Genomic DNA, 23,874 nt, shown 5'->3' on the forward strand with positions numbered 1-23,874 from the left:
CTTCTGCCTGTTATTACAGTGGGTAATGTAAGCATGAAATCATCTTTAAGTAAACAGACCTGTTTCCATAATCGATTTTGGCTGTAACCTTCTTCTTCAGCTCTTTAAGCTCATCCTGGGGCAGAGTTCCAGACAAGATCTGCGATCGCCACTCAATGAGGTCGTAGATCATGTGACGGACACTTCGAAACATCTCCCTGTTATCTTGCTACACAGAAGGAAAGCAGAGGTCATGGGGACAGGTTCTCGTATAAAATGTTGGACTGTAACCCCTTTGAACTACTGCTTAAAGACAACAAAATATCATTTAAAACCATTCAATAGTATTGTGAAGATCATGTAATATATACACTGTACCATGAGATTTGGTTAGTGTCAAGCGAAAGCCTGATTTGGGCTTGATTTAGGTAAGGTGACTTACGCCTATCAATCCTTGCTACTTGGGAGTTGAAGACAAGAGGATCACAGTTCAAGGTCAGCCCAAGTCAAAAGAAAACAAATCTACTGTCTCAAGTAGAAACCAAATGTGGCTCATGCCTGAAATATGAGCCAACTGGAGGGGCGTAGGCAGAGAGAAGACTATCTCAATCAAGTTTGGCCCATTGCAAAAGCATAATGCTCTCCCTAAAACACAGCCAATGTAAATATATACACAAAAACAAACCACACACGCATGCACGCATACACACATGCACGCTGGTGCTCTAGTGGTAGACACTGCACGACCGTGCTCGGCTGTTTCTGCTGAGGAGCCTCCAGAATGTATTTGTAGAGGCTGATCTAGCGCCACAACCCTCCTGACCTCAGTTTCCCAAGTGCTGGGATTTCAAAGGTGAGCTATCATGCCAAGCTGCTATTTCTGTTTTAAAAAAACAATTTATCACTGTCTGAATCTACTACTCTTGGATTTGAAAATTCATCAAGATCTATTTTTCTAGGAGTTTCTAAGAGACCCACCATCCACTCATCCCATGGCGCCCGGCAAGGTATTTTATCCCTCGTGTACTGTTCATTATAGCATCCTAATTTTGTTTTCTTAAATAAAAACCAAATCGTCAAAATTAATTACCTACAGCAACATTACATTCTTTTCCCTCTATTTTATTTCATTGTTTGGATGCAGGTTCTGGGTTTGCACTCTGAACATGATTAGTGTTCCTGAGATTTTGTGGTCCAGGTTTGCACTCCACAGTTTAAACCACAGCTCCACCTCCAGCTTTCTGGTGGCTAATGGAGATTAAAAATCTGGCAGCCTTTCTTGCCCCAAATGGCTTTGGACAATGACCCTCAGATCTCAGGCTCCTAAGTAACTAGGATTACATACGTGAGCCACTACGCCTAGCTCTTTTCCCACTTCTTAATGCTCCTCGATGATTAGGGCCATGTCAAATATATAAAATCCTTAATAGTTTGCTAGCTTTCCCACAATGACAAAGAGTCACAAAGGCATGCAAAAATATTCGAGCCCCCTTTGGCTTGACTTTGTCCATGTCAGATTGGGTCTATCTGGGAAGCCACTAAGGGAAGCCAAAGGGTCATTCACTCCAGGACAGCCTAAAACGGGCATCTATACGTATCACTCAGCAGCAACTCCTATTTATTTTGTTGCCATATTTTTGCTTAAAAATTGCAAAGTTGAATGTGAAATACCGACTATAAAATGCTCCGATTTACACAAAACATTCATGGCTAACTTTACGCTTTTAGGTTTTTTTGAGTCCATTTGATGAACAATTACAGCAACTGCTTATTACGACGCATTTATAGGAAACCACTGTATAATCAAAAACGCCGAGCAGCTGTGGGACTTTAGGAAGTTTTCTGTGTTCCTGAGAAATTAACGTGCTGACTTCCTCCCAGAGCCCTGGCTTGGTGATAATAACATTAGCATATGAGAAATCAACACTGTGGATAGAAATACGGGCTTAACAAAAGGTAATCTTCTGCAAATATGAATTTATCTACAAGGAAATGCCCTGAGGGAATATGAAATGGAAGGTGTCAGAGCTCCAACTTCTCTGCATTAATAAGATTTCTGCCAAAAACCAGAACTGGACAACTCTACAGAAAGCCAGCATGTACAAAGCTCCCAGACCTCTCAGTGATAACTGTAGATACATCTAGAAGACTACTTGGAACCATCAGAGGCATTACCTATAGCTAATTGAAAAGAAAACAAACACCTGTACTATCTCCATAAACAAATACCTATTTGTTTAAAAGGGGGGTTGTTTCTGGAAGTAAGAGTTAGGAATTGGTTTGTTTGGTACCAATACTGGAACTTGGATTCTGAGCCTGGGTACTATGGTTTAACTTTTGTGTAAAGGTTAACACTCTACTGCTTGAATCACACCTCAATTTCTGGCTTTTTGCTGGTTAATTGGGGAGAAGAGTCCCAGACTTTCCTGCCAGGGCTGGCTTTAAACCGTAATCCCAGGATCTCAGCGTCCTGAGAAGTTAGGATTTTAGGCGTGAACCACCAGCTTTCATGAAAGCCCCCATTCTCTCACCACGTAGAGCTGCCTCCAGATGGTGGCCCATTCCCGGAGTGTGGTGGTGACTTCCTGTATGAGTGGGAGGTCACCCGGGATGACGGTCTCATGTTGCCTACAACGGAAGCAGACTTCATGAGCCACAGTCAGCTGCATCTGACAGATTCCCCAATAGTTAAAGCAAATGGAAGACAAAAAGAAACAGACAAACACAGCCAGGCTGACACCCAGAAACACATGTCTCCAAATGCCAGTGGTCTTTGTACAAAGCCTGAGAGGGTTTCTGAAGGTGAGCCATCCACCCTGTAGGGAAGAGAAAAGAGGCAAGATAACAGCCATTAAAAGTCTTCAGAATGCCATAGTAAAGGTACCCGTCCACTGTGGACACAGCACACATCACCACCAGTCTGTGCAGCACTCCAATGCAGGCTTGGGTTACGATTCTTTTCACATTCTCATTCCATGAGAATGCAGGGAGCAGATATCCTTGGTGAAAGCACAGGGGGCGTCATGCCCCCACTGTCCTCCCTCTCCCGCTCCAAATGATCCCCCATAATGCTTTTAACTCTTTAGCCGTACAGGCATCTTTCAAAAATCCCAACCGTGCTTGGGGTGAGTACCACCCTGACGAGCCCCAGTCCACATGAGACTGAGTGAGCAACCGGATTTGTGGCTCACCTGTGGCTCGTGTCTCTGGGCCTCTGGCCTCAGGGACCCCCAATGTGTCCTGAAGAGACAAGAGGCAGGCAGCATGGTAGACCCATGCTCACTGCGGCAGGACGCTCTGCTGCTCCCACACCAGTGGGAAGAACCACTGCTTTGCTTCCCTGCTGGTGCTCGTGGCTGAATGACTTACTGACGGTAGACACCCCTAAACAAGAGACAGTGGAGCCCCAGAGGGACCACCGGGAGGTCTCCCAGAGGAGGGCTAGGCCCCATACCTGAAAAGGCTGTGTGCAACCGGTCTCTACAGCCATCCCATAGGACAGCATCAAGTCTAAAATGCTGCCCTGGTCTGCTAGCAAGGATGCTGACCGAGTGTCATGATGCCCGTCACCTTCCCCGGCCTAGAAGGAGAAGCCGCTATTGTCCGGCACTACTGTACTACCAAAGCTAGGGTCACCCCTCATAGCTCAGATGGCAAGTGAGTACCACCACAGCCGGCTTGGTGACCGAGATGAGGTTGCACTAAGTTTTTGCACAGGGAGCAATGACGAGTTGCTCAAAGCATCAGCAGGACTTGTTCCTGCACTGCTTGTTCCTCCATGAGTCTGCTTCCTCACCCACACTGTCTCCATGGCCAATGACCAGGAACGGGAGGCAAACGTCTCCCTGCCTGCCCGCCTGCCTGAGAAGGGTGGGCCTGGCTCCCCTTACCAAAAAACGACCTAAGATCACATGCATTACTCAAAATGCTTTGGGTAAAAAATATCAACCCTATGCGGGTGATCTATATTAGGATTCTGGCACAGCCAACTACAAAGCACACTAAATGCACACTTGTTCAGTTACGTCCACAAAAGGGTCAAAGCTTCTTAACTTTCTCTTCCTCTTCCACTTAGAACTCTGCATACAAAACATTTTATCTGTCTGAAAATAAAACCACCACCGGGCAGGCCCTCACCACTGCCGCCTCTCAATTACTTTCTTCATTTTCATTATGCGTTGTGGAACTCAAGTCCTTTTTATATGTTAAAAGTACAGTGCTTGGGAAAGGCAATTTTGTAATCAGCCAAAGAGATGTCATTATGCAGTCATCATATGATTAGTAATTTTATAATTTGCATATTTAACTGAATGTGAAGATGGAACAGAGACCAAAACGGAAAACATTCTAATGCTTCTTCTTCCAAGTTCACACCTGGCTATTCATTTGCCATTCCAGCCTAATAGGCTTCCTCGTCTACAAACATCCTTTTAATGATCTTACACGTCAGTGATGACCTCCAGGAAACACACATCACAACTGCACGAGATGGAAATCCAAACAAACCCCCACTTGACAACAGCGGATTCCCCTGCAGCTCCATTTCTATCATAGCATGCCAAGACTTCCAGAAAAATGGACTCAGTGGTGGGATAATTAAGATCTCCAAGGCCTCAGGGCCTACGCTTTCCCAAAACCAACGGCAGGTTCAGTGAATTATGGTGCTCACCTCCTCCCTCTCTTGACTCGGGATCAAAGAAGCATCCTGCACAATTCTGAAATCCACTCGCCCCTTTCCTTCCCAAACATCCCGGTCAGCATACCAGCTACACCTTGCATCTTATTTCCCAGTTATTCTACCGTATAGATGGCAGTCACAGCAAATGCAATCATGGCAGTCCTTCATTTCTACACCAAGAATGGACTCACCCTTTTCCTTCAACTATTGCTTCTTTAAGATGAATATAAGATGCAGGAAATATGCCCTTGAGGAAACAAAAAGAGAGAGTTTTTATTATTAGAAATACTGACTGCAAGTCAGACAATGGTGAGGGTTAGGAGTGGCTGGATCTCCACCGATTCTTATGCCAAGCTTACTGTACAACAAGGCAAAGAAAACACAAACTGTAAAAGAAGCGAGGCCATCAGTTTGTTTCCAAAGAAGGCGCCAATGTCATAAAAGGAAAGCTCAAATCTACTCAGCTACAGAAAACTCCTCCTTTCGCAAGGCTGATGCTCAGTTCCACAACTGATGTCAAAACTGACTTGTGGTGATGGTCTCTGATATTCCACCCTTGCCATATGGAGTAACACACTGGCCACCGCCTGTGCCACTGACCACTGACCCCATGGGACGTCCTCACAATCTCCACAGAGGGCCCATCAATCTCCTCCACAAATTCCTCTGTCTGCTGACAGCCATTCGGTGTTCTGTGTCTCACAGATTCCGATCAGGCTGCTAATCACGGGAGGTCATGGGGCTCGGGGGAGGCTGGGTGGGAAGGATACGCGCTGCTACCCACCAAGTAAGTGAGCACAGGGAGGGGAGGAGACAGGGAGGAAGTCGAAGGCTGAGAGACCACCAGGAGGAACCTGGGCACCCGGCAGGCTTGTTGCATTCACTTACTGAGCGCTCCAGGCAGCCTCAAATCCCTGGAGGCCCTGCAGGTGGGTACAGAAGAGCATCTTTCCACCACACCAGTGCGTGCGCTTGGAAAGAAGTGGAAAAACAAGCTGTGCCAGCCCTGCCAGGCCCAGGGGCAGAGATCCACCCACCCAACCTCAACAAACGCTCTCAGGCATGAAACAGAGGACGTTGAGTGGGTAGATTAGGCTGGACACACGTGGAGGTCTGACCAGTAACTTCGGGGGGGGGGTGGGGGGAGACATTCAAGACCAGCCCAGAACTGCACCTCTGTAAAGGAGTATGCAGAAGTCCCTTCTAGAACTGGGAGCGTTGGGATCTCAGGGTAGGCCTTGTCCCTTCCTCACTCCTGTCTGCAGAACCCTTCACCAATTTATAGTCCCAGGGTGTTGATTTCTTCACCTTCAGCACACCTGGAGTCTGTGCTGCCCGTGGAGCCACAGTTGTATCTTGGATTGCTAGAGTTCGAAAGGGACGGGCCCGAGTTCACACCTCCTCCTCATCTCCTTCTTACTAGTCTCCAACTCTACCCTGCCAGAAGAAACTCGGGATTTCCTCTGCAGAAATATAGCCCTGATTGTACCCAGGGAACCAAGCAAAGAGACAACTTTCCTTAGGAGAACTGTCCCCTCCACAATGGTGACATAGGGATCCCTGGAGGAGCAGAGAGACACGAAGTCCCCCCTAAGCTCAGCAGGGCCCAGAAGGAAGTCCTTCCTCCAATCTGCAGGTCTGAACACCACTCCTAAGGTGACCTTCCCTCTAAAACATCAACATGATAGTGCTTTGGGCACGGGCCTGAACCCTGTCATGTCAAGGTCCCCACAGAGCCCCAAGCAGGTCACCCAGAGTGGCTCAAGCCTCAGGGCAGGGCAGATCTCCCACGGCCTTGGCACTGGAGACACTGGACTTCTCAAGCCTTATTATGGCTCAGGACATAATGAAGAACTCAACCGTATATGGAGACAATGAGAGGCCAACTTTTAAGAAGTAAAACGAACCATCTATCAAGTAAAATCAGAGAGTCAAGTGTGGAAGCTAACGGGGAGCGTCTAACCACAGCTTAGAAAGGACCTGGCTTCCTAATCACAGGATGAAAGAGAAGGGCCATAATTAGGTGTTTTTGCAAAGCTGAGAATGTGGACTTGTGGATGGGCATGTCCACCACAATGATAAGAGGTGTAATTACACGCCTTAGATGCAAACGGAAAGGACCACAGATGCAAACTGCCCTGGAAAAGCAAGGGTTTTTGGTGTTTTGTTTTGTTTTGTTTTGTTTTTTGGCAACTAAACTTGAGAAGTGTGAAAACTGTCATAGCAAGAAGGAAGTAAGCACAAACAAGCTTTGCAAAGTTGTTAATTTATCAAGGACAATGTATCAGGTTGTAAATTGTCCACGGCATTTTGTTATTTGGAAGGCCTTAGACCAGTTCACTCTCTTACACACACACTGTCTAAACAGGACACTCCTATTCAGGACCACAGGCCACAGCAACTCACTCTCGAGTAAAGCTGCAGTTTCTATGAACAAATTCAAGGTCGTTCACATTTCAACCCACATACTTTTTTTTTTAATTCAAGCAAGAGACATATAAGTAAAACGTAGACACCAATGCAACAGCACTGATTTCCTCTCACCGCTTGATTTATGAAGGGACACACATGGTGTTTCATGAAAAGGACTTACCTTCTTGGACTTTTTTCTTAAGGTGTAGCCTCGGTACCACCCTAAACAAATACAAAATGGAAAGCATTAGTTGAAGGAGACACAGCAGGTCACAACAACACCTCCGTGCTGAGAGAACTCACTGATGAGTCAAGAAGACAGCAACCCGACTGCCTAAAAGATGCCACCACATGGCAAGACTGGAAACCTCCCCGTGTGTACCTTCACCATGAAGGCTGTTCACAACCTGAGAGCTGCCTTGCCAGAGGAGAGCTTGTCCTCCGAACCTGAGTCCCACCGAGACTCTGTGTGCATTCCCCAGCCACTCTCTCCACATCCCTTGAATCAAGGTCTCTTCAAGGGCACAAACCTACAACAGATCATCAAAGACAGGCCCGATCACAACAACAACTGAGAACTCACTTCCTCCCTTTCCAGGGCTGTGAGCTTAGTCCCAGCAGCCAGGACCTCACTGAGCATTTTGGTGGCAGACTCGGCACCCAACAGGAAGCACCAGGGCCAAACACTCTGGCCCTGCTGCCCACTCTAGGGCCACCCTGGACTCAACTTCCTTCCCATTCCCTCGGTGAGGTGAGAGGGTAGGTGGAAGGAAGAAAGTGGAACTGTTCACATCAAGTGCTGAATGGAAGTCCTTCCTGCCCCACTGCCCCCCCAACCCCCCCCACCCCAGCCTTGGGCCTCCTCTAGGGATGAGTGCAAAAATTCATCTCACCACACATAAAGTCAGACGGACCTAAACATTCAGACCCTAAACATTCAGAAGTCACCCAAGTTCCCTCACTTCTGGGAAGCGAATGAAAAGCTCAGACACAAATCACAACTCTTCCCCAGAGGAATAAAAGGACACCACTGCAGGGCCTCAGAAAGCTCCAAGGAAATACAAGCGGATCAAACTTGGAGCAATTCACTACTAAGGGCTGGATCCCGAACACAAGGACAATGCAGACAGCAAGCGCAGGCAGGTCTGGAAATGGCAAGGGGGAGCTGCCAGCCCTTCCCCATCAAAAAGGTATCCACACCCTATAGAGAACAGGAGGGTTACAAACCAGAAAGTGGAATTAGAATGAAAACAAAGAATTTTCTTAAGACCTAGTTACGACCAGCTTGACCCAATTCTTTCCCTTTTTTTTGTGGCAGTCCTGGAGCCTGAACATGGGGACAGCAGCCCTCGTCTTTTTCCAGTCATGAGTAGCACTCTACCACTTGAGCTACACCTCCACTTCCGACATTTTGGTGGTTAACTGGATATACGAATCTCGAGGACTTTCTCATCCAGGCTGGCTCCAAACTGTAATCCTAAGGTCCAACCTCCTGAGTAGTGAGGATTACAGGTGCAAGTGCTAGGTACCCGGCAACTAAATTCCTTCGGGATAAGAGGGCTGAACAGACTGAAGGGGGGTAAGTACAGGCACTAACACCTGGGGTCAGGACAGGCCTACCTGATGTCTGCCTTGTCCAGCTGAGAGGGGTCAGATCTGCTAGTCCAAAGTCAAGTCACCTTTCCATTACTGCTGAAGGCAAGAGGACTGGAGCAGGGATGGTAAATCTAAGGAGTTATTATTCTAAAGCTTCATTTAGTCAATTCAAAGGACTGTCCTTTATCCTGTCACTGCATCCTTTCTGCATTTGCAGGATTAACATGTCCGAGAATGACAAAGGATTAATGTCTTAGAATCTAAGTAAATGTCACAGACAAGAAAAAGTCAGCCATTAAGTAAAATAAAGGAGCAAACTCTCTACACAATGTTTTGAAGAAACCAAAAAACTTACATATGCATGAATTTTGGGATGCTCAAACTAAACTAACGAATCAGAGAAATGAGACTGTAAAACAGCACCATGGCATGATGACTAAGAGTGACTGAAGAGGCTGCAGGAGGCAGCAGGCCTGGGTCCTGAGGGGAAAGGGTGGCCTCTGGCTGCTGGTAAGCTCATAGCAGGACCTTTTCCCCCAAAGTGTGACCCTCACATCCGAAGGCCAGCAACCACTCTTGGAAGAGCAGCCCAGAGACAGAAGGAGGGACAGGACACACAGCACTATGATCCAGGTGGAAGAAGTAGAGATAGTCTGAGCCTTCACCATTGAGAGGACAGTGAGCAAACAGGGACCTGACAAGAATGGTGTGCAAACATGAGACACGCACATGAACCAGCTGCAGCTCTGGACTAAAGGCCATCCTCAAGTAGTTACCATTCAGCAAAGTGGTTGACAAGTACAATGTACCTTGATCCATGGGACCCATGACATCACCAACTTTCCTGGTTTTGCAGGATATGCATGTGACGTTATGACTGCATTCCATGCCTTTCCTCTCTTCCTTCCTCCAGCCTCCACTGCTTGACTTCCCCCACAGAGTTTTTGTTTCTTTTTTGGTCAGTCGTGGGGCTTCAACTCTAGGCCTGGATGTTGTCCCTGAGCTCTTCAGCTCAAGGCTACCACCCTACCCCTTGAGCCACAGCGCCACTTATGGTCTTCTGGTGGTTAACTGGAGATAAGAATCTAGTGGGACTTTCATGCCCAGGCTGGCTTTGAACTGCAATCCTCAGATCTCAGCCTCCTGAGTAGCTAGAATTACAGGCGTGAGCCGCAAACACTGGGCTCCCCACACAACTTTCAAGCACCAGTTCCCTGGTATTCATTTCGTTGAACTGTGAGTTCATTTTTCTAAGGAATTACACCATATAGAATAGATTCTACAGATTTCAGAGTAGATTCTGAAAATGCCATGCTTCAGCTAATGCATTGGTTGCACTTCTTTTGAGAACTCTCTGCTGTATTCACTTGTATTGATTAGGTTGTTGATTCTTCGGTTGTTTAGTTTCTTGATCTATCTGTATATTCTGGTTATTAATCCTTTGTCAGATGAATAGTTGGCAAAGATTTTCGAACAGGTCCAATGGGGAGGCGAGTTAGAAATGGGGGGACACTAGTGGGAGGAGGAAGAGTGAATAGAGAGCGTGAAGGGAGTGCTATCCAAGCATGTCACATACATGTATGAAAGCAGAACATGAAAACCTACTGCAATTGTTTTGAGGAGGAGGGAGGGATTGGAGAGGAGGAAAGGGAGCGATGGGAAGAGGAATCTAATCATGACATATGCACATTATATTAGACCTGGCAAATGAAACCCACTTATACAACATTAATAGGTAACAATAAAAAAGACTGAAAAAGCGATAATCACATTTATCTATATTAAAAATGTCTACACCCCAAAAAGGGTAAGAACACAGGCAAACAAAAGTGCAATTCAAAGAGAGCAGCAAAGCACTGAGTTTCATTTTGTTTTCGAAGCAGGTGAGCTAAGGGGATAAAAGCGTAGGAGGCTCTTAGTGAATGTCATTAACAGATGATGGTTTCTTTTGTAATGAGCTTTCTAAGCAAAATGCAAACTACAGTTCTCCTCCCCAGATACTGTGCATGCTTGGTTCCTTCACCTCCCTGGCCTAGAAATACACAGAGATTGGAGAAACACCTGCCCTCCATCAGCTCCTGACCTGGAAGGCTCCCCAGACAAACAGGGGTCACACCACAAGCTGCACTGCTGACAGAGAATGCACAATGAAGTATAGGTATCAAGAGGGGTTGCAGCTGGGGCAGAGATTAAGAGCTAGTGGAATTTTAGGCTGGCTCACTTGGCCCAGACTAAAGGCCTCCACTAGTTAAGCTACCTGCTCGGGCAAAAGACACCTCCCCAGGAGACTGAAAAAGGTGAGATGCGGGCCCAAAAGACGGGGGGGGGGGGGGGGGGGCTCTATCCAACATAGGAAGATGGCAGAACATTTGGGAAGATACTATTATTACTTTTTCAAAATCTAATAGGCTCAAATATTGTGGGTACAGATGAAGGATAATTTCTGAAGCTTGGGGAGATTAGCTGCAGCTCCCCTGAGGCACAGCCACCAGCCCTGGGGTCCTTATGCAAATGAGAGGGCAGAAGACTGGGCATCACAATGGTACAAACACAGCACTTACGAAACACCTAGGGCTTCACCTCAAGCATCTAGTGTGGACAGTGGGAACAGTTAAAAGGCCCCTAGAAGGATGTCCTCAACACCAAACACCGGAAGTTTGCTCTGATATATGCTCTAAGTCTTCATGAGCTCAAGGGAGGGAAATTAACCACAACTTGAAGTAACTGTGTTCTCTGAACCTTATCTAATAGACTGATTAATAAATCTAAAGGGTAAGAAAGCCACAGGAGCAGAAGTTGCAGTCACCATTTGGAATCTACCACGGAGAAAAAGACCACAGAGCACAGTGGCCTGTAATCCAAGCTACTCAGAAGCTGAGATCTGAGAATTCAGGTTCAAATCCAGCCAGGACAAGAAAATCTATGAGACTCTTATCTCCAACAAACCAACAAAAAGCTGGTAGTAGAACTGTGGCTCAAGTGGTGAGAGCATCAGCCTTGAATAAAAACCTATGAGTTGAAGCCCTGGTATTGGTATATGAACACACCTGTGCATTCATAGACACACTCATGGACACATAGAGAATCAAGGTAGACAAACAGAAATACATTTCTTAGAGGAAATGGAGGAGAGAGGAGAAGAAAGAGGAGGTAAGCCAAAGTCTAAGGCAAATCACCATCAGCAGACACAGAAAACCAAAGTGCACTGTTGTCTTTCATGGATGGTGATAAGGTCACCAAGTTTCCCAAAGGTGAAATGAATTCCCTAAATCCTTTTCTCTGAATAGCATCTTGTCCAAGTCCAAACAAATCAGCTTTCAAGGAAGAGAAATTTCTTTAATACTGAAGAATGATTACAAAGACCAAAATGTCTTCATTCAAATCTAGGAAAATTGTCTAGCCTACGAACGAATACTCACTTAAGACCCCTTATCAGGATGTCAGACTACTAAATGCCAAAAGCCACTACAGATTATTTTGAAGTGTCTATGTGTAACAACGATTGTTGATGGGCCCCAAGGTAGCACTGTTAAAGACAAGGAGGCTAGTTCCTTGTCATAAAACAAAGGACAGGACAGAGAGCCCCACAAAGCCAGGTACAGGCAGGAAACCATTACCTACTCAGGAATGACATCCCCAGCAGTGGTCAAGAGGTGGGATTTCAAGGGCAGATGACCCGCAGCAAAGCTAAAACAGATGCCAGAGCATTTCCCTTCTGATGAGAAGAGTTTGAGATGAGAGGGTTGACCCTTCAGCTCTCCTTAATTTCTCTCTGTTTCCTTGCCACTGGCAATATGCAAAGAGAATAGATAAGAAATCCAGCTGTCAGCTGTCAAAAGAGAAAATGAGCAGAAGTCGCCCGGCATAGCTAAGGACTGCTGCGCAATGCCACAAGGTCGGTTCTTTTTTTCCAAGTAGGAATTGTTCAGAGTAAAGGTGCAAATGGATTGGAGAGTTGTACACTGCCCCACATCCAGTGGAAAATGAAGGGCCAAGCCCAAGGGTATTCATTCTTAGGACTGTGCAGGCCAGCCCTGGCTTGCCAAGCCTGAAGAAGCTGAGCCTTGTTCATCTCTGTGCAAAATTTTCAGAGACCTTTCCAGAAATTCAATTTGTTGATTACTATGGGCTATCTAAAATTTCCTCATCCATTTGGAATGTTTTAGCTAAAATGTGGTCTAAAAGCAATTTGGCTACTCAAATTATTCATCTTAATCAGTTCTTTTTATTCATACACTATCTGGGAATCGGCCCTTCAAACAGAAAATGAAGCCAAGCATAGAAAACACCATCTGAACATAACTTCCAGATCGTAGCAGCACTTAAAAAAATGAATTAAGCCCACCACTGCTTCCCTTATATGTGATAATGACCTCTGGAAAAAAAAAAAAGAAAAATGGTCCGCTAATTTGCAAAAAATAAAGCACATAAATGAATTGCAGAATATTAGAAAGCCTCTTTCCAGCAGTGCATTTACTGAGTAGCTGTAACAACTGATTCATTAGGCTGCATCCAGGTCACTGTGACAATCTATTCACCCCGAAGAAAATGGGGGTCATAGATTACAGGAAAAAGGAAAGAGAACAAACAAAAAATGACATTCTCGTCTCCTCTGAGACCTACTGTTAACAAATCAAAATGACAGCAATAAGAAGAAATCTCACAATTCACATCACCACTTCACACCAACAAACTGAAAATCCAAGTATTTCCTACTCTTTAATCAGGTGCTCAATTATTAGCTATCAAGCTTTATATCCACTTTACTCCACAGTGGAAGGAGTTTTTTGGAGGTTCAAAATGAGAATCTTTAGCTGATTTTAATAAATGTTTAAGTTAACAAGAAAGAAGAAATACCTGAAATTGACACATCTGGAAAAGGCCGGTTATGAGAACAGACACAGAGCGCGTGTGTGTGTGTGTGTGTGTGTGTGTGTGTGTGTGTATGTCTGGGATGCACTCACCCAGCAGGCACAGAAAGAGCATCTCCATCTCCCAAAATAGTAAAGGAGCCATGGAAACAGCACGCACCTTCGTGTGTATCTAGGATGTACACCGTGTCCCCTATCTGCAAGGAAAGGTCATGGAAACAGCACGCACCTTCGTATGTCTCCAGGATGTGCACCGTGTCCCCTATCTGCAAGGAAAGTTCATCTGCTCCCCTGGCATCATAGTTATAGAAGGCTGTCGAGAGAAAAAGAGAAAGAAATCTATTAGTAGAAGTTGGCATGGCTGTGCTAAGTTGCTTCAGTGGTCTTTACTGTTGAAATGTACCTGGCCATGGCCTCTACCGCTGATGCTCACAGTGGGAGCACTTCTCCCAGACACACAGGAAGGAGCATTACATCTGAGATTCAAAACTACTCAGAGTCCCAGGCAACTCTGACATTCGTTGATTGTTTCAAAATGTATAGAAGATGTAAAATGTGTGACTTCAACCATCAATGCAATGGCATTAACTACATTCAAAACATAGTGCAAGCAACACCCCTAACTGCATCCAAGCTCCCCCCCCCCCACAACAGAAACCCTCAGGCCACCACACACCCAGTCCACATTCCACCCTGGTCCCAAGACCCACACAACATCCTTTATGCCATCCCATATTAGTGAGCACTGACATCAGGAAGAAAGTCAAGATCATTGTTCACAACATCATGCTGGACACTTCCTTCACTTTTCTCACTTTCCCTATTTTCTGAGTCATTTTGTACATGGAATCATACTTCAAAACCAGGCTGATACAATTATCAAATAATGGACACTGACGGGTAACATTACAATCACAGCAGACAAAGCACATCAATATGAACAGGGAATCTCTAGTATTGAGAGAACTTCTCAATGGCAAAGCCCTGGTCTCCCACACTCAAGGTTCTAGATCAATCCCCAGCACAAGAAAGATATAGAGACAGGCAGACAGGAACAGGAAGGAAAGAGGAGAGAGGAGGGGAGATAGCTAAAGATAGATTATGGAGATAAATAAGATAGCTAGATGATAAAGATAAGATAGATGATTGGTAGATGTAGATAGATTAAATAAGATAGATGACAGATAGATATACTTAAAACTGCCAAAAATATTCAAGAAATGTCTGAAAATGCCAAGTGTTTATCCTAATATACAGCCATTACCAATTTGCAAAAACGCCACGCTGCTCTTAGCTAAGCCTCTAAATAATCTTATCAATAAATGTAACCACACTTGTCCTCAAGTATGAGAAAAAAGCAACTGCTACTTATGTCAAGGACCTATTGAAGTGCCTCAGACCTTAAAAGCAGAAAGCACCTGTAGGCTTGTACAAAAACATGCACATACGCACACATACACACACACACACACACACACACACACACACACACACAGCCCCCTCCAATACAACTCACTGTTTTTAAAAAGATGCACCATTCGGGGCCAGGTGTTTAGCCTAATGGCAGAGTGCTTGCCTAGCATGCATGAAGACCTGGGTTCAATACCTGGTACCACAGACATAGTTAAAAAAAAAAAATCTAAGGAAAAAAAAGATGCACTATTCATTTTAAAATGCATCTCTAAATCCCAATGAACTCTCCACCACCCACCCATCCTGAGAGCACGAGACTTAGTCTATACAGGAGACATGCATCAGCTCTTCAGGCTGTACTTTTAGTGCACATATATTCCTGAGTGTGCGTGCATGCACAGACACACACACAGATGCACACACACACACAAGTTCTCTCTCATCTCAGCAGATGGGCTCACAGCTCTCAGATCCCACATACCCTTGTACACAACCCCTGCATGTCAAATATCAACTTGAAGTGGAATTTCTTTTACAAAGTTGCTTCATGAACATGGGTGGCTCCCTCCACCATCTCCTTCCCTCTGTCTTGCCTGTGGTAGGGAAGATAGCACGTGGGGATGGATTCACACCTGGTAGCAAAAGGCCCAAAGACTGCCTGTGCTGCTGCTAGGATGTTTTATGGGGCCTGACTGTGGGCTTCTCAGTTTCATGTGTTTGTCTGGACTATGCCAGCAGCTTACTGCTCTGACGGGCTGCAGAGAGGAAATGAGCAAGCCTGACAAAGCCTGAGGGGGACAAAGTTAGCCCTACCCCTGTAAAACACTGAGCCAGTCCAGAAATACTGAGTAGAAAGAATCCAATGGTTAGATACATCCTTTGAACTGGACCCATAGGAGAGGCCAGGCCTCCAAGCCCAGGATTTGGTGAAGACAGAGAACCAAGTCAACTGTACTGTGGTGAACAGCTAGCTCTGCAGTCAGCACAACCAACAGCCCAGTGGGAATAACCACAAATGAAAAGACCAAAGCATGCAACAGCACTGGCAGCGCCCACTTAGAATAAGAAGCTGGGTTTCCTAAACTTGTCTTCAAAAGTAAAGTGGAAGCCACGCCCATGGCATGTATGTGCTCCAAATCATTCTGGTGGGCAGGGTAAGCTATGAAACAGATGTCTCCAGAGCAACATCACCGCAAGTCAGAGTATCTAGTCCCTCTCAAGCAACCATTCCCCCATCTGCATCAACTCTTCTGGACTCTGGGCTCCTCCAGGACAAAATTCCTGTCTTTATTTCCTCCGAGCTTCTATAACCCCTGGCACACAGCAGGTCCTCTAATGAAGGATCAAAGAACAGGAAGGAAGAAAAGAAGAGTGGATGGGGGTGGGGGAGAGAAGAAGAGTCTGAGGGTCTAGCTCTACCGGTGTGTTTCCAAATATAGTATCTAATATGTCAGGGGGGTAATTTTATATTTTATTTATCTATTCTGCATTATCCCTCATAATTGTACAAAAGGGGTCTCTGATATGCTTTTAAGAGAAATGTTTTTCAGTGATGAAAACTGTAAGGAATAAAGTTAATAAGAAATAAGGCTTAGACAATAAAAAACACAAGATATTATACAAGGAAATCAAGATGTAAACACATGGAAAGACATTCACACTCCCAGGGCAGAAGACTTAATATCATCGAAATGTCATCGCCATCCAAAGCAATCTATACATTCAGTGCAATTCCTACCAAAATCTCAATATTTTTAAAAAGAAATGGAAAAATCCATCACAAGGTCCTAGGAAAAGCCAAAACAACCATAAAAGAGAAAGCTAAAGGTCTTCTACTTCCTAACTTTAATACTTACTACAAAGCTACAGAGATAAACTGTCGTAATGGCAAAGAGCCAAGCACACAGACTAGCATCACAGAACTGAGCCCAGAAACAAAGCCCCACATAAAAGGTCCAATGATCTGAACAAGGTCTAAGCCCAGTCGGGAAGAACGCGCTGGATTTTTGTAGAAGATAATGCCAGAAGCCACAGGCTACCCATTTGAAAAAATAAAGTTGGACTTCACATCATTCACAAAAACACATTCTCAACAGGCAAAAGAAAGAAACGCAGAAGTGAAAACTCTTAAAAGCCTGAGAAGAAAGCATGGCATGGTATGTGTGGATACTGTTAGGTCCTCATCTTGAAGCCCTAGATGAGTGCCTCAATTTACCACATTCCAGCCTGATCCTCTGTCCTTGACCAGATGGACTCATGACTGACAGGCGCCAAAACAAAAATTTACTGGCAATGAGAGCCTTGAGCATGTGCCCTGCCTAACTCCCTGCAGGCTTCCTGCTGTGCCTTTTTTCCCCCCATTTGCCTCACCACTAATGAACTTTCAACAAGCTAGCCTTGCTTCAGATCCACAACACTTGGACTGCAAGTGAGGAGTGTACCTCTAGCTTTGCCTGGTGCTCTTTCTTCCCAGTTAAACTAGTAGTGACGTGTTGAGCCATCTCTTCATCTACCCTCTTTCACTGCCATCTTTTTTTTAACCTAACAGATATGATACCAAAAGATACAAGCAACAAATGGCAAAAACTAAACCAAACTTCACCAAAACCTAAAACGTTCATTCCTCAAACACACTATTTACTGTACAGGTCACTGTACAGGAAAAGATAATGACAAAGCATGTACGGAAAGAAATTCCACAAATAAGCAACAGCAAAAATAGATTTTTGAGGGGAGGGGACAGGGTGGATCATGAGGCTTGAACTTGGGGACAGGGGGCTGTCCCTGAGCTCTTTTGCTCAAGGTGCATGCTCTGCCACTTTGAGCCATAGCTCCACTTCTGATTTGGGGGCGGTTCAAGGTAGGTAAGAGTCTCATGGGCTTCCCTGCCTGGGCTTACTTCCAACCACGATCCTTAGGTCTCAGCCTTCTGAGTAGCTAGGATTACAGGTGTGAGCCACCAGTGCCCAGCAAAATTAATTTTAAAATGGACAGAAACTATTTGAAGGAGGCACATCTCCAAAGAAGATATATTAGTAGCCAATAAATGCAGGAAGCAATTCTGACCATTCCAAACAGCTTGCAATCCCTACCCTTCAGGAATGCCACTGTGAGCTTCCCTTCCAAAAATCAATAGATAAAAGTCTTGGTGAGGATATGAAGAAATCACAACCCTTCTGCTGCCAGCAGGATGGGAAAATGGCGCAGCTGCTGTGGAGAAAGGCGACTTACCAGGGGAGGCAGCGATTCTGTGCTTCGGTATACACCCAGAAGAAGTGAAAGCAAATATTCACACACCCGTGCTGAATCACCAGAGCCAGATGCTGGACAAAAGCCTAGCAACTGTCCACCAATGGACAAATGGGTAAACAGAACATGAAGGATGCATATAGTGTCATCTGGCCTAACAAGGAAGGAAATGGTGACACATTTTACAACATGGGCATGACACCAAGGGAAATAGGTCACTGGCAGACAAATACCATAGGATTCCACTTCTAGAAAGTTCTCAGGGGAAGTGGAATTCAGAGAGAGCAGAATGGTGGCAAAGGGGAGAGCTAGCGTTTGGTGGAGGCAGACAGATGGAGGTGGCGACTGTATTTATGTACTAGACTGTACATTCTCCAATGGCCAAAATGGAACCTTTTAAGTAATGCATAAAGACTGCAAAGGTAATGAGAAAACCTAATCCACAGCTATGGCCCCTGCCATTACTCCACGCCCCCATACAACCCACCAGATTCTACCTAGCAGCCTCTTCTCCACAACCTGAAACACCAAACAGGACAGAGACACGGGAGACTTGCGGTCAAAGCACAGCTCCACCTGCATTCCGCAATGCTGCCCCAAATTCTACCAGATAGGAAGCTACTTTCAAAGTCACCCATTCCTCCTTCAGTCTCCTATCTTTCTTTTTTACCAACTCAGAGATTGTTTCTCTGCCAATAAAATCCCCTGTGCTCCTACTTCTCACACTGTTTGGATAAGCGAATCAAGGAACTCATCTAAATAATTAAAGAAACAGAGCAGGGGCAAGATCCGATAAAGGACTGGTCATTTGTTATTCAATATTTCTTTCTGCCTTTGGAAGAAAACAGGTGGGAGGGATGGTGGTGATAAGAGTGTAAAGAGAAAGATATAAAAGAGCCTTTTCTCAAATTCTAATTGAACTGACAGACACAATTCAAAGACATTTTAATATCTTTCTTCAGAATAAAATATCACTGTATACCTTATCAGAGACCAGACAGCAACTATCTGATTTCCATCTGTCCAAAAGGTCACATATCTGAAACACACGGTTTGTAGCAGGCATGCTGAGGGAATATGCACTGGCTTTATTGCTTTTCTAGGGTAGGAAAAGTAAGATTCCACTTTTTATAGTTTGAGCTTCATAAACTCAGTTTTAGGAGAGAAAGTGCTGGGCTCTAACTGACAGGTTTTTGCAAATCCATCCACAAATAAGAAGACTTGGCTGACCTGGAAATGATCTACCTTTACACTGAATTTTGCTCAGCAACAAAGAGATGCAAAGACAAGCTAGGAAGGAGATCTAATCTCTTAAGTCATCTCTCTCTAAGCCAGAAAGGTTATTGTAACTATGGAAAATGTATGCACTATTCCTGAGCCAATGATAAGAACTCTAGAGCAATCTCGCAGGTCCACTACACTGCTGAAGGACCCTGAGGCCAGAGGCAAGCCCCAGGGAGGGTCCCACTACAGACAAGGGGCAGCCAGGACCTTCTCCTTCTTCCTCCCCTGGGAAGTCTGCCCAGGGCCTGAAGCTCCTTCTGCCTCCACACAGGTTCAAAGTTATGACACAGTGCAAATATTCACAGCCTGGGACCTCACGTTGGTCCAGGTCAACTGGGTGTCCATGGGGACACACATGGAAAAAGACAGAAAGAAGAAAAGAAAGCCCAGACTTAAATCCATGCATTTGAGACAGCAGGTGATAAGGTTATTTTGTCTCATCCCCCACTCTCTTCTGAGCTATGGGGAAAACTCTCAAATGGTCTGTCCTACAGAATAGGAAGCCATTCTGTGTCCTTTCCTTTTCAATGCCAATAGTTGGATGGAATAGCAATGGGAGCCAACAAAGAAAAGAAAAAACAAACATTCCAGAAAGCAAATTTTGTTTTTCTTAATGACTTTTAGCATGATACATAAAATATCTACACAAATAACATTCACAAATGAAGCCAACGATCGACCTGGAGGAATCCTTTATCACAGTGTGAGCAGCGGTATTCCTGCAGACTGAATCACAAAAGCACCCAAGAGCAGTCCCGTCCTGGGCCACCTGGCCAGAACTCAGCTCCACCTGCCCAAATGGGTCAAACAGGGCACTGCCCTGTGACAGTGAGGACCCCTACACATGCTCTTGGCAGCAGCCCTGAGCACCTTTATCAAACTGCTCCTGACAAAGCCTGCCCGCTATAGGTCGCTCACTACAGAACAGGTCTAGCCTAGAACAAGTGCCAATGCATGTGATGTCCACCCTGAGAGAGGGCCCTCCTTCCTTCCCCATCCTGATCCCAGAGCAGTCTTTCCCATCCCTGCCTCCTGAGGCAGATCCCAGACACATAAGCCTTATTAATAAGCCAATGAAGAAATTCAAGATGGCAAAACTATGACTTGAATCCTAAATCCTCCAGAAAACACTGCCGTTTTGTCTTGCCTTTCTTTCACATTAGAGGCTAAATACCAGACCTGGGTCCGAGCCAACACAGGCAACTCCCAACAGTCTCACAGGCCTGTCCTGGAGGCCCCATCCACACCAGGAAGCAGCAAAGCCACTTCCTTTCACCCAGATAGACATGTGGCTTCCAGGATGGCCTAGGGCCTGGGCCCACAAAGCCCCTTTTGCAAAGAAATACTCTAAAGGTCAAGCAGGTCTCCCCAAAAAGTGCTGTAGCCCAGCCAGGCTTCTCCCTGACCATGACCCTGACCAGTGACTGTCCCCAAGCAGACAGTAGGCAGAAATAGCAAGCGTTGAGCAGCATCACCCCGAGAACAAGGAATCCCACATGTGACAGGAGAATTATTCTGATCCCCACGAGATCCTGCCTTCTAGAAAAACAGACAGACAGACAAATCTGCCCACATGATAGAAGATTGCTATCCCTGTCGGCAGCCCACATCAGAACATCTTCGCCACGGCCTAGCATGGCAAAAATGGCAAGACATGGTGATAAGCTGTGGCCCTAGGCACTGGCTGGCACGGTTTTTTCTAAAGCCCCAACAAACCCCATGAGTTAAACACCTTTGAGTAGGTTTGGAGGCCTGGTTCTAATAAGCAGAGTGCTTTCATGCCAGTACAAGACCCTGGGTTCAGTCCCCAGTACACACACACACACACACACACACACACACACACACACCACACACACACACACACACACACACACACACACACACGTAGAAGCAGCAACATTCCTGGGAAGAAGGTAAGGAAAACAGTGTCCCACGGCCATGAGTACATGCAACGAATGACAACACACAAGCATGACCACACTAACCCATGTGCCCATGGGTCCACTGCCATGCATGCCTCGTAACGTTTACAAATCAAACCCCCAGCCAGCCACCAGTGGCTCATGCCCATCATCCTAAATGCTCAGGAGGCTGATATTCGAGGATCATAGTTCAAAGCTAGCCAAAGCAGATAAATCCATGAGGTTCCTATCTCCAATAAACCAGCAAAAAGCCAGAAGAGAAGCCAGGCACTGGTGGCTCATGCCTGTAATCCTAGTTACTCAAGAGGTTGAGATCTGAAGGTCATGGGTCAAAGCCTGGGCAGGAAAGCCCTTCAGACTCTTTTCTTGAATTGAACACCAAAAGAGCCAGAAGTGGAGCTGTGGCTCAAGTAATAGAGTGCGACACTTAAAGTTCAACTGTAGCACCTCGGTCCTTGAGTTCAAGCCACAGGATAGCAAACACACACACACACACACACACACACACACACACACACACACACACACACACACACACACACACACCCCAGAAGAGGAGAAAAGGAGATGTGGCACCAGTGGTAAGGCACCAGCCTTAAGCAAAAAGTCATACAACGTAAGAGGCTCTGAGTTCAAAACCCAGCACAGTCATCAATAAATAGATAAGATCAGCTCCAACTGCTATGGATAATTCTACTTCTTCCACACATCATGTACACCAAGATAAGACGAGCTCAAGTTGGGGTCTGAAAGTATACTCAGGATCCCTCCACGGATCTCCTCCAGGGCTGGCATCTCACCTCATGACAACACGGGGTCTCCTCCAGGGCTGGCATCTCACCTCATGACAACACGGGGTCATCTCCCAGGACTGGACTCTCACCACATGACAACACGGGGTCTCCTCCAGGACTGGACTCTCACCACATGACAACACGGGGTCTCCTCCAGGACTGGACTCTCACCACATGACAACACGGGGTCATCTCCCAGGACTGGACTCTCACCACATGACAACACCGAGTCATCTCCCTGGATTGGACTCTCACCACATGACAACACGGGGTCTCCTCCAGGACTGGACTCTCACCTCATGACAACACCGGGTCATCTCCTAGAACTGGACTCTCACCTCATGACAACACCGGGTCATCTCCTAGAACTGGACTCTCACCTTATGACAACACCGGGTCATCTCCTAGAACTGGACTCTCACCTCATGACAACACCGGGTCATCTCCTAGAACTGGACTCTCACCTCATGACAACACGGGGGTCTCCTCCAGGACTGGCCTCTCACCTCATGACAACACGGGGTCTCCCCCCGCAGTGGCTTCTCACAGCTATGTCATACGTTTTTGTTTTTTTTTTTTTTTTTGCCAGTCCTGGGCTTGAGCTCAGGGCCTGAGCACTATCCTTGGACTTTCTCAAGGCTAGAGCTCTACCACTTGAGCCTCAGCACCACTTCCGGCTTTTTTCTATGTATGTGGTACCGAGGAATTGAACCCGGGTCTTCATGCATGCTAGGCAAGCACTTTAACCACTAGGCCAAACTCCCGGCCCTCATACAATGTTTTATATCTGGCTTCTTCTGCTTGATGTTTTGAGATGTATACTTTGTGTGTTCTTTGTTACTGCAAAATACTATTCCATTGCACCAGCTCTCTAATGTGCCCACTGTTCCCCTGTTGATGGACAGTACTTCCAGCTGTTAAAAGTGCGCGGTCTTTCACTCCCAGCCCCGGGGTGTCCACGTTTTTGGAAAGCTGCACAGGAGGAAGGCAAGCATGAGGAGGCCCTCCCCGAAGGACTGCAGGACAACACCAGGCAGGACTCCCTTATCACCAAGAAAACATTGAATTTCTTTGGAGTCTGTTGGAATTCCACCTCCTTAGTGTTACATTAATTCAGCTTTGATAAAAACTAAAGTTGGAGATTAAAAAACAGTGAAGCCCTCTTTGAGGAAACAATAAAGCCAGGCTGGAGTGGGAAGTTAAGAAAAGAACCCTCCTGTGATGGCTGCAGGAAGCCCTCCCTGCAGTGCTGGCCAAACTGCCTCCTCCACGGCACGGGGCTCTGCTCTGGATCACATCAAGACGGACGTGCCTCTATGCCCACCTGAGCAGCGGGTGCCGCCCCCCTCAGGGCCTCTCCCTCCCTCAGAACCCAGCACTCCGCCTCCGCATCAAAACATCAACTGCACAAGAAGCCCTTGCTTGGCACACTTGGATAAGCAGTAAAGACTTGGCGTGGCACGGCTTGGTTTAACCGCCTCTCTGAACCAGGTGGGGCTGGCAGGGGAGATGATATGAGATCTCCCGGGGCCTGTGCACCGGGAAGAAACTGCAGCTCACATTGAAAGGAGTTCAAGACCTCCAGGGCGGCCCACTTTCCTCCGGTATGAGGGATGTAGGCAAATGTCCCCCCTCCGGACACCCTGCCATCCCCCATCTAGACATCTCAGCCA

The 23,874-nt window shown here is 46.1% G+C and overlaps 1 protein-coding gene across 2 annotated transcripts in view; it reads right to left on the reverse strand.

The window, feature by feature from the left end:
• Dock1 (dedicator of cytokinesis 1) overlaps positions 1 to 23,874 on the reverse strand; it is a 411,811-nt gene that overhangs the window by 361,383 nt on the left and 26,554 nt on the right. For both annotated transcript variants that reach the window (XM_090345612.1, XM_090345611.1), the window contains exons 2-6: positions 13,766 to 13,849; positions 7,251 to 7,291; positions 4,849 to 4,904; positions 2,511 to 2,607; positions 60 to 208 (exon numbers count right to left, since the gene is read on the reverse strand). In XM_090345612.1, the coding sequence (XP_090201738.1) occupies positions 60 to 208; positions 2,511 to 2,607; positions 4,849 to 4,904; positions 7,251 to 7,291; positions 13,766 to 13,849 (427 nt within the window). The remainder of the gene's footprint in view (positions 1 to 59; positions 209 to 2,510; positions 2,608 to 4,848; positions 4,905 to 7,250; positions 7,292 to 13,765; positions 13,850 to 23,874) is intronic.

The sequence above is a fragment of the Megascapheus bottae genome, chromosome 15, assembly GCF_031878675.1.
Source record: "Megascapheus bottae isolate mThoBot1 chromosome 15, mThoBot2.hap1, whole genome shotgun sequence".
Lineage (NCBI taxonomy): Eukaryota > Metazoa > Chordata > Mammalia > Rodentia > Geomyidae > Megascapheus > Megascapheus bottae.